We start from the raw sequence: 11237 nt of genomic DNA, 5'->3' as shown, positions 1-11237 counted from the left end.
TCTTGGGCCCACATGCACACGCGCTTGGCACAAGTTTAACGCGATCAGCAGGCCGGCCAGGCGGCTCAGTGTGCCGGCTCCTGACTTCTCAGGTTCCTGGGTCCTGGCCGTCCTCTCCCCGCAGTCCGCCTCCTGCGTTCCGTTGTCCGCCGCAGCCAGTCATGCTAGAGCATCTGAGCTCGCTGCCCACGCAGATGGTGAGGGCGCCACCCGGGGATCTCGGCGCTCCGCTCGTGACCTGGCAGCTGCGAAGCCCTAGGAGCACCGACGTGGTGCTGCGAGGTTCCTGGCCCGGATGGTTCCTGCCCATCCTCTTTCCTGAATCGTTCATCCTGGGTCCTCTTCTCTTTCTCCGCTCCGTTAGGATGCTTCAATTCCCCGGAAACCCAGAATTTGGTTCTTTGCCCAGGCCTTTGGGGGAGCCCCCGGTGTTGGTGTTGCCCCGTGCCAAAGCTGTGGAGTCAGCAGCAATCGACCTTCTTGGTAGTGGAACCAAAGTAAATTTTTTTTTGCCTTTTTTCTTACTCCTAGGACTACAAGGGCCAGAAGCTAGCTGAACAGATGTTTCAGGGAATTATTCTTTTTTCTGCAGTAAGTACTGGCTTTACATTTAATCTTTTTTCTTTTCTAACCCCACCTTGAGTGTGTTTAATATACTTTGTCTCTAGATAGTTGGATTTATCTACGGGTACGTGGCTGAGCAGTTCGGGTGGACCGTCTATATAGTTATGGCTGGATTTGCTTTTTCGTGTTTGGTAAGAAATCTGCAGGCGTATGGGTGTTTGGGTGTTTAGTGGCAACCTTAGGCTGAGTTGGGCTGGTTTATCTGGACCTAGCAGTGAGAACCAGAGCAAACGCCACCCTCATCCTTCCCATCAGTATTTCTCTTTGCCCTCACTGGAAAAGTCTTAAGTGTCAGATGGCATGAACTGCTTATTTACTCTGGCAGCTACTCCAAGCAAGCCTTCAGGTCATAGCTAGAAGGAATGTCTCAGAATGCTCACGTTCCCACCCCCAGCCCACCTACCCCTTTTCCCGTTATTATTCACAAAGCCTATGTGTGAACAGTACTGCTTGTTCCCATCATCTTACAGTATCTTGGGCAGTGGCAGGGAGCCTTCATAGGAATAGCCTTTTATTTTTTTAAGAGTCATTTGAGAACCAGGCCCTATACCTTAGGCTCTGTTAACTTTTAATGGTTATATTGATGCACTTTTCTCTGTTCTGGCCCAGCTGACACTTCCTCCATGGCCCATCTATCGGCGACATCCCCTCAAGTGGTTACCTGTTCAAGACTCAGGCACAGAAGACAAGAAACCAGGGGACAGAAAAATTAAGAGGCATGCTAAAAATAACTGATTGAGATTTTCACCTGCTTTTATTTTCCGTGACACAAGCTAAACCGCTTTCATACCCAAAACGAGCTAAAAACCACCTACATTTTGGCACAGCTGTGTGTACATTTAGTTCTCTTTATAATTTCATTTCTAAACCAGTTGGGATTTGATTTTAAAATATTTTAGACCTTTTCTTCATTATCTTGTTCTGAAATGGAGAACAGAAAACACAAGTATGCAAATGTCCTTTCAGGTATACATAATGAAGAATAAATGCCTCATAAATACAATTTAACTGTCCAAGTTTTATAATTCATGAGTCATTAAACCCCTTTAATTCTCCAATTAAAACTCATAGTGCAAGTCTGTTTTAAGGATCTTTTCTTCATTGTTCTACAATCAAGACTCTTAGTAAAAGCCTAAGTTAAAAGTGTGTGGTTATAAAAGTATCAGTAAGCACATTTTATTTTCTGTAGTTGCAAGTGCTTATTTTTCTTTACAAATAGGACTTTTGGGAGCCAGCAGGTGGCATAGTGGTTAAGGTGTTGGACTCTCACATGGTTGACTGCAGTTCAAGTCCCAGACCCTGCAGTTTGAAACTCCTACGAGGCTGCAGCTCAAAATCCCAAGAAGAGAATGGAGAAGGGATTGCAGCATGGCCATCTGCTCAGGGGATGATTTCTCTCCCATGAACACACATGCCCTGTAGCAAAAATCTTTAAAAAAAAATATATATGTGTGTGTGTGTGTATTGTGGAGAGTAGCCAGTCTGAAAATGTGATGTAGAAGAAAAAGATACCAGAGTAAAGAGATATCAGAATAAAATAAGAAAATAATAGAATAAGAGAAGTAGATTCTATTATTGTGTGGTGTAGAACATGAGGACACATTGTCTACAAATATAAAAATGACTGGTGCCATATAATTTATCTGATCTTTTTGGGGGACAATCTAATAAACACATGTGACTTCTTTTAGTCTGATATCTGGGTATTGGGTATCAACAAGAAGATAACCATTGACAACAGACAGATACTGCTTTTGTATGTAGATGCTTCTCAATAGCCCTGCCTAGAGTAACTTACAAAAGCACATTTCTGCATGTCTACAGACCACATGTTTTCAGACTGACTACTCTCCGTAATATATATATTTGTGTGTACGATATATATACACATATGTATATATATCGTAGGACTTTCTGTCACTTTTTTAAAAAGATTTAACTTTGGGGGCCAACAGGTGGCATGGTGGTCAAGGTGCTGGACTCCCACATGGCTGGCCACAGTTCTAGTCCCAGATCTGGCAGCTTTCTGTTTCCTTTTCTCTCTCTCTCTCTCTCTCTGCTCTCTGTCTCCCTCTGGTGAGCACATGTGCCCTATTGAAAAAATTTTCAAAATAATAATAATAAAATGGGACCAGCAGTGAGCATCATGGCTATGTCACTGGACTCCCATGTAGTCTACTGTGGTCCAAGTTCCGGACCTGGTGGCTTAACCTTATGCCAGGCACGTGTGTGTGCGTGTGTGCCCAAGATCCCGAGAGGAGAATGGAAGAGAAGGGATTGTGGTGTGGCCATCCCCCTGGGAGGTGATTTCTTGCTTTCTCTCTCTTTGTCTCTGTCTGGCGAGCACACACACCCTATAGCAAAAAACCTCTCCAAAAAAATAAATATTTTAGAAAAAGAAAGATTTAATTTTACTTATTATTCTTTTAATTTGGTATAGGGCATGTGTACTCACCAGAGAGAGAGAAAGCAAGCCACCAGGTCCAGGAATCGAATCACAGTTGACCATGTGGGAGTCCAGCGCCTTAACCACCATGCAGCTGCTGGCCCCTATTCGTCACTGTTAAGAGTCAGTATTTCCACCAGGTGTTTAGACTGGTAGTTCACATCATTGGCTGATTCAGCTCTAGCACTTGTGTCATCTCTAGAAGTATTTCCAGACCTACCTTCGGCATGATCTCCTGGGGTTTTCCCAGCTCAAACTTTAGCATTTTCACTTTCCTAAAGAACACATGATGAGGAAAAATAGACCAGAGAGACTGTCTTTTTCAATGCTCTCTGGGCTTTTCATTTAGCCCACATAAATCCTTATGTAAGACAATCTATTGTTGTCTCTTTACAGGTGAAAGAGTGCTTTGGGTTACATATACAGCTTGCTAGTGGCAAAGTCTGTACTTAAGCATTCTGTGTCCAAGCTTTAGGCTTTTCCCCTACACCCTCTTAGCTAACGCCTAGAGTTTTCTTGTTTTTTAAATTACTGATTTAATTTTATTAAATTTATTTAAATTCGCTGTAGAATACAAGCACTCACCAGAGAGACAGAGGGAAAGTGAAAAAGCAAGCTGCCAGGTCCAGGACTCAAACCAGTCAACCATGTGGTATCCAGTGCCCCAACCATGTCACCTGATATCCCCTCCTAGTATATTCTTTTTTTTTTTTCAAAGAACTATTTTAACTTTCTTTTTAATTTGACCAGAGAGAGAGTGAGAATGAGAGAGCAAGCCATCAGGTCCAGGACTTGAACCACAGTCAGCCATGTGGGAGTCTAGTGCCCTTAACCACCACACCACCTGCCAGCCTCCCTCCTAGGATATTCTTAACAGTAGCAAGCACCTTTGAAACAATGACTTATCTCCAACTGAGCACTGGGACTGGGTAGATTTACAAGTTACTACCAAACCTTTGAAAGTATAGTAAGTCTCAGAAGCTTAGCTGAGACTCAGCACTGTAAATGCAAAAGGTCTGTTTTATTCACCACTGTACCCCATCTCTAGCATAGCGCTTGTACAAATCTGTTATGTAACTATAAAGGGAATATTTCATTAGAGAACTTTTGAGTAATTTTCAAAGAAAGATAAAGCTTTAATTATAAAGGATGAAAATATTTCTGGAACTATTTTGAGAGAGTCCTTTGAATACAGAAGAGAAAATTTACCTTTATTTTATAAAAAACACTTTTTATTTCCTAAGAGGATACGACCTCATATTTAGCAACTAATAAAATATGTGATATATAATTAGTATCTAAAACATAGACAGCCAATATCTTGATGTACATGAAGACAGAGACAGACATCAGGAGACAAACATACATATCCCACACAACTAAAAGGACCTGGGCTTTACTTACAAAATGCTTATCTGGGGAACCAGCAGTTAGCGTAATGGCTATGTCGCTGGATTCCCACATAGTCGACCGTGGTTCGCGTCCCGGACCTGGTGGCTTAAATCTCACACCGGGCACGTGTGCGTGTGTGCCCAAGATCCTGAGAGGAGAATGGAGGAGAAGGGATTATGGCGTGACCATCCCCCCTGGGGGGTGATTTCTCGCTTTCTGTCTCTCTGTCCCTCTCTGTCTGTCTGGCAAGCACACATGCCCTATAGTGAAATACCTCTCCAAAAAAAAAAAAAAAATGCTTATCTGGAAAAGGGGTTAGAATTTAAGAAATGTTTTGCTGATAAAAAAAAAAAAAAAAAAAAAAAAAAAAAAAAAAAAGATCTAACAAAACCAGTATGTTAAAACATACTGATTTACGGGACTAGCAATTGGAGTAATGGCTATGTCGCTGGATTTCCATGTAGTCGACCACGGCTCAAGTCCCGGACCTGGTGGCTTAAACTCACACTGGGTGCGTGTGCGTGTGTGCCCAAGATCCTAAGAGGAGAATGGAGAAGGGATAGCGGTGTGGCCATGCCCCCGGGAGGGGGGGGTGATTTCTCAATTTCTGTCTCTGTCTCTTTCTGGCTAGCACATGTGCCCTATGGCAAAAAAAAAAACTCTCAAAAAAAAAAATATACTGATTTACAAAGCCAAAATATCTCCCACTTTTTATTATTGTATACCTAAATGAGGTTAATATTTAATAAAAATATTAAAGTTCTATCATGTAAAAAAAGGAATTCAGCTGCTCAAGTACTAGATACAACTTCATATTATTTAAGTCTAATCCCAGAATCATGGATTGACTTTTCTTCTAATAAAGTTTATCAACTACTCCGGAAGGCTATTAACAGTAGAGATATTATCACTGGACATATCTATGTCATTTGTTTCTCCTACTGTTTTCACAGTACAGTATAAAACGCCAAAACCATTATTTTATGACCCTGATTTTAATTTAAGCTAATATTAGTACCTTAAAAAATAAAGCTCTAGATAGAAAGTTGATGGTTTAAGGCTCAGTAAACGGTAACCAAACATCAGGTTTTTCCTCGTGAAGACAATATGCAAGTCAGAGTTGTGTAAGCTTGCTTCTTTCTGTCCAACGTTTCTCCAGTAAGAAAACTCCAAAGAGATAAGAAAGGATGGTAAATGGCCTCCAGATGTTACGTTTTTGTTTTTTAAGTCAAAAACGTTTGAAAATAAATCTTTAGTTCTTGCAGATTAGAACAAATTCTCAAAAATTCACATGTTCTTCAAAAAATTTCAACTGACGAGCTTTCACACTGTAAGTTGCATACTTCTCACCCATGTGCTCCCGCAAATGTTCCTATTTGGGAAATAAATACAAAGAAAATCACTGAAGTACGAAAAAATATATCTGTAATTTTAGAAGATATGCTTTTCTAAACACATACAGGAAACCATACAGGAAAATGTTAATAGTTCTGTTTACATAAACATCTATAAGACTTTTTAGGAAGTCATAAGAAATTAAAGAATAAACAATAAAGTGAAAATATTTGCAACATCCATGCCAAAGGATTAATAATAATATGTAAAGGGTTGTTAGAATCAATAAAGCCGAACAAGATTAGAATATTAGAATTGATAAAATCCTGATTTCTTCTTCAGCCGGGAAGAACATTGCTGTTGAGGCACAGTAACTGCCATGGCTTCCAGTGCTTTGGCGAAACCTCAGATGGGTGGCCTTCTGGCCAGGCATCTGCGATTTCATATTGTTGGAGCATTCATTGTATCCCTGAGTGTTGCAGCTTTCTATAAGTTTGCTGTGGCTGAACCAAGAAAGCATATGCAGATTTCTACAGAAATTATGAGTCCATGAAAGATTTTTCTTTTTTTTGGAGAGGTTATTTCGCTATAGGGCGTGTGTGCTCACCAGACAGACAGACAGAGACAGAGAGACAGAAAGCAAGAAATCACCCCCCAGGGGGGATGGTCACGCCGCAATCCCTTCTCCTCCATTCTCCTCTCAGGATCTTGGGCACGCACGCACACGCACCCGGCGTGAGTTTTAAGCCACCGGGTCCAGGACGCGAACCGCAGTCGACTACGTGGGAGTCCAGCGACATAGCCATTACGCTAACTGCTGGTTCCCTCCATGAAAGATTTTGAAGAATCACCCCCCAGGGGGGATGGTCACGCCGCAATCCCTTCTCCTCCATTCTCCTCTCAGGATCTTGGGCACGCACGCACACGCACCCGGCGTGAGTTTTAAGCCACCGGGTCCAGGACGCGAACCGCAGTCGACTACGTGGGAGTCCAGCGACATAGCCATTACGCTAACTGCTGGTTCCCTCCATGAAAGATTTTGAAGAGATAAGGAAGGCTGGTATCTTTTTTTTTTTTGGAGAGATTTTCACTGTAGGGCGCGTGCGCTCGCCAGACAGACAGAGAGAGACATAGAGACAGAAAGCGAGAAATCACCCCCCAGGCGGGATGGTCATGCCGCAATCCCTTCTCCTCCATTCTCCTCTCGGGATCTTGGGCACGCACGCACATGCACCCGGCGTGAGTTTTAAGCCACCGGGTCCGGGACACGAACCGCGGTCGACTACGTGGGAGTCCAGCGACATAGCCATTACGCTAACTGCTGGTTCCCTAAGGCTGGTATCTTTCAGAGTACAAAGTGATTTTGGAATGTAAAGAATGTCACTGGACTGGTGCCATGTTCCTGAAACATGAATACATGGGCTAAAGAATAGTTTCTCTTGATAAATAAATACTGTGGACAGTAAATAAATAAATAAATAAGAGAACTGATAAAATCTTATGGAGGAAATTAATTTATAAATTTGTATTAATGTAAATCCCACACATTTACAAAATAGCAATACAAATAAGCAATTAATATACATACGGTTCAACCTGACTAGTAATGAAAGAGATACTGTGTGACAATGTGTGTCTGTTGAAAGAAATGCTGGATACTGTATGTAGGGATCAGCAGGTGATGTGTCTGAGGTGCCAGATCCCACATGGCCAACTGTGGTTCAAGTCCCAGACCCAGTGCTTGTGTGTGTGTGTGTGTGAGTGTGTGTGTATGTGCCCAAAATCCGGAGGGGATAATAGAGAAGAAGAGATTGCAAAGTGGTTACCTGACCCCAGTAGGTGATTTCTCACTTTCCCTCCCTCTCTCTCTCTCTTTCTCTGTTCCTCTCTGGTCAAATTAAAATAAATAAAATTAAATAAAATAATCCTAGGGAAAAACAAAACAAAAACAAAAACACAACAGATATGCACCTCCTAATATAATGCACTGAGGACACCTCTAGGGTAGTCCTGCCAAAAATACATAACTTATGCTTAAACCAAGAAACAGTTTATAAAACACATGGCCTATACTCTTCAAAAATGTCAAAGTCATTAAAAACGAAAGACTAAGGAACTGTTCCAGATTGAAAGATATACAACAACTAAATATACAACAAAATATATAAAGGACCTTCAAAAAGTTCATAGAAAAATGAAATTGAAGTATGAGTTTAGTTAGGTGCAAAAAAAGTCTGAAATCCATGCATAATTTTTTTTTCTTTTCTTTTTTCGAGAGGTTTTCGTTATAGGGCGCGTGCGCTCGCCAGACAGACATAGAGACACATAGAGACAGAAAGCGAGAAATCACCCCCCAGGGCGGATGGTCGCCGCAATCCCTTCTCCTCCATTCTCCTCTCGGGATCTTGGGCACGCACGCACAGGTGCCCAGCGTGAGTTTTAAGCCAGCGGGCCCGGGACGCGAACCGCAGTCGACTACATGGGAGTCCAGCGATATAGCCATTACGCTAACTGCTGGTTCCCGATGCATAATTTTTCTATAATATTCGTTCTCCATGAACTCTTAAGGCTATCTCATAAAGTAACCCCAACTGGTTCCACATCCAGCATAAAATCTGTGAACTTGTCTTCAGTGAAGTTGGTGAAAATTACTTAAAAACTATTTTTTAAAAGAATTATTTACGGAGATGGGACCAGCAGGTGACATGGTGGTTGAGGCACTGGACACTCCTACATGGCCAACCACAGTACAAGTCCCAGACCTCGTGGCTTGCTTTTTCACTTCTCTCACCCCCCTCTCTCTCCCTTTGTGGTCAAAAATTAAAAAAAAAATAAAATAAAGAATAGAATCTAAAATACCCAGTTTACAATAAAAAGTTACAGACATGCAAAGAAACAGGACAGTACAATACATTCACTGGGGGGGAAAGCAAGCAAAAGAAACAGCTCAGAAAAAGAACTGCAGAGGGGCCAGCAGTTAGCATAATGGCTATGTTGCTGGACTCCCATGTAGTCGACCGCAGTTCGAGTCCTGGACCCGGTGGCTTAAACTCACGCGCGTGTGGTGTGTGCCTATGATCCTGAGAGCAGAATGGAGAAGGGATTGCAGCGTGGCCATCCTCCCTAGGGGGTGATTTCTCACTTTCTGTTTCTCTGTCTCTTCCTGTCTTTCTGGCGAGCACACGCCCCCTACAGCAAAAACCACTCCAAAAAAAGAAAAAAAAAAAAACTGCATTGGCAGATTCTGGTTTTTGTAACTATTATAGAACCCTGGTGTCTAGTGAAGGCTTGCAATATCCAGTGGAAGTCTCCAAAGGTAAATTGTGGTTAGTTTCAGCTCTTCGCACCCCAAGTCCAGTGGTAGGTAGCTGTGCACAAGTCCCTACAGCAACATATATGCAGCCTGCCCAATATGAACCCAGTCCTTCCCTGGCTGATTGTTGCTTCTCATCACTGCAGTGCCAACACAGAAGCAGGCTACCACTATTGCAACCTTCACTGTCACGTTGAAAATCCCCTTCCAGTTGAAGCAACTTCCTGGGGGAGTTAAAGGATTAATGTTCCTTTGTTTTCCCCCTCCATTTATTTTTTCCCTTTTGGGGGTCACCCACTTAAGGACATTTGACAGTAAACACATACACAGTGCAACCTAAAAAAAATCACTGTGGATGCCCAGGGAGAGGCACAGGCTCCATAAAGATATAAGAGGACCTTGAGTTTACACCTCAGGCTAATCACTGGCACAAACACATCCTAAGTACATAATAAGATTAAAATGTCCAGGTTTTAGAAAGAAAACATGAGATACAGAGCTGGCTCTGTAGCAAAGGTTAATTAAGCACTATACATTGAGAGCTGGAGGGATCTCGCATGGCTGACTGTGGTTCAAATAGAATACGGGCTCTGGCAGCTTGAAAAACAAACCAGGTGCATGTGCATGCATACGGAAGTCTTGATGGGAAGGAGGAACAGAGTAAAGGGATCATTGCAGTGTGACTACACTCCAGCTGGGGATGCTTTATCTCTCTCATTCTGGTGAGCACACACGCCAAATAAAAATAATAATAAAAACAAAGACAAACCAACAAACTGGGTAGTTTAAGTCCTGGACCTGGTGGCTTGAAAAATACGCCGGACGCAGGTGCATATGTGCCCAAAATCCCAAAAGGAGAAATGGAAGAGAAATGGAAAAGGGATTGTGGCATGACCATGTCCCATGAGTAGTGCTATCTCACCTTCTCTCTTTCTTTCTCTGGAGAGCAAATGTATCTTCTAGCAAAACCAACAAACTGGGTAGTTTAAGTCCTGGACCTGGTGGCTTGAAAAATACGCCGGACGCAGGTGCATATGTGCCCAAAATCCCAAAAGGAGAAATGGAAGAGAAATGGAAAAGGGATTGTGGCATGACCATGTCCCATGAGTAGTGCTATCTCACCTTCTCTCTTTCTTTCTCTGGAGAGCAAATGTATCTTCTAGCAAATATATATAATTCTATTTAGAAAAAAAGAAAAGGAAAAAAGAAGTCAACAGAAATCATTCCTAACATGAGATGGCAGACTTATTAAAAAATAATATGTGAGGGGCTGGCAGGTCGTGTTGTGGTTAGAGGTGCTGGATTCCCACATGGCCAACCATGGTTTGAGTCTCAGACCTAGTCCCTTGCTTTCTCCCTTTCTCTTTCTCTGTCTCTCTCTGGTCAAATTAAAAAATAATAACAACAAATGGAATTAAATATCATTTTAAAACAATATGTGAATGGGACCAGCAAGTGGCATGGTGGTTAAAGGCGCTGGACTCCCACATGGCCGACCACAGTTCAAGTCTTGGACCTGGTGGCTTGCTTTCTCACTTCCTCTCTCTCTCTCTGTGTCTCTTTGATCAAACTGGAAAATAAGGATAATAATAATAAATAAAGTCAAATAAAATAATTCTTAAAAAACAAAACAAAAATATGTGAATGACACTAAAGAAAAGACATTAAAAAAATTCTGGAGCTAAAAAGTATATCTGAAATGAAAATTCACTAGAGGGATTCCAAAAACAGATTGAAGCAAGCATAAAAAAAGAAACAATGAACTTAAAGATAGGATTATTGAAATGATCAAGTCTGAGCAACAAAAGAAAAAATGTTTAAGAAAAGTGAACAGAGGAGCCAGCAGATGGAGTAGTAGTTACATTTCTGGACTCCCACATGGCTGACCGTGGTTCGAGTCCCGTACCTGGCGGCATGAAACACACTGGGCACATGTGCATGCATGCCCAAAATCTTGAAAGGAGAATAGAGAAAAAGGAATTGCAGTGTGGCATCCCCCCTGGGGGGTGATTTCTCACTTTCTGTCTCTGTCTCTCCATCAAGCACATGTGCCCTGTAGCAAAAAATTTCTCTTAAAAATAAAAAAGCCATTCTTTTTTTTTTTTTTTTTTTTTTTAAAAAAATTTC

General features: G+C 41.9%; 2 protein-coding genes across 3 annotated transcripts in view; one reads left to right on the top strand and one right to left on the bottom strand.

Annotated features, from left to right (window-relative positions):
• Nucleotides 1–45: 45 nt before the first annotated feature.
• SPCS1 (signal peptidase complex subunit 1) lies at nt 46–1627 on the top strand. Its single transcript, XM_027768615.1, has 4 exons — nt 46–197; nt 532–591; nt 669–755; nt 1234–1627. Exons 1-4 carry the CDS (start codon nt 162–164, stop codon nt 1357–1359), a joined length of 309 nt encoding a protein of 102 aa, XP_027624416.1. The 5' UTR covers nt 46–161; the 3' UTR covers nt 1360–1627.
• Nucleotides 1628–5333: 3706 nt separating this feature from the next.
• Nucleotides 5334–11237, bottom strand: part of NEK4 (NIMA related kinase 4) — a 35049-nt gene continuing 29145 nt past the window's right edge. For both annotated transcript variants that reach the window (XM_006169305.2, XM_006169306.2), the window contains exon 15: nt 5334–5834. In XM_006169305.2, the coding sequence (XP_006169367.1) occupies nt 5742–5834 (93 nt within the window). In that variant the 3' untranslated portion in view covers nt 5334–5741. The remainder of the gene's footprint in view (nt 5835–11237) is intronic.

This window comes from Tupaia chinensis, unplaced genomic scaffold (assembly GCF_000334495.1).
Source record: "Tupaia chinensis unplaced genomic scaffold, TupChi_1.0 Scaffold147003_1, whole genome shotgun sequence".
NCBI lineage: Eukaryota > Metazoa > Chordata > Mammalia > Scandentia > Tupaiidae > Tupaia > Tupaia belangeri.
This window is presented reverse-complemented; position numbering and strand designations above follow the sequence as displayed.

Coding starts and splice junctions, on each gene's coding strand:
- SPCS1 (XM_027768615.1), top strand. CDS start 162: ATGCTAGAGCATCTGAGCTCGCTGCCCACGCAGATG. Junction 198..531: donor GCTCGCTGCCCACGCAGATG/GTGAGGGCGCCA, acceptor TCTTACTCCTAG/GACTACAAGGGCCAGAAGCT. Junction 592..668: donor GAATTATTCTTTTTTCTGCA/GTAAGTACTGGC, acceptor CTTTGTCTCTAG/ATAGTTGGATTTATCTACGG.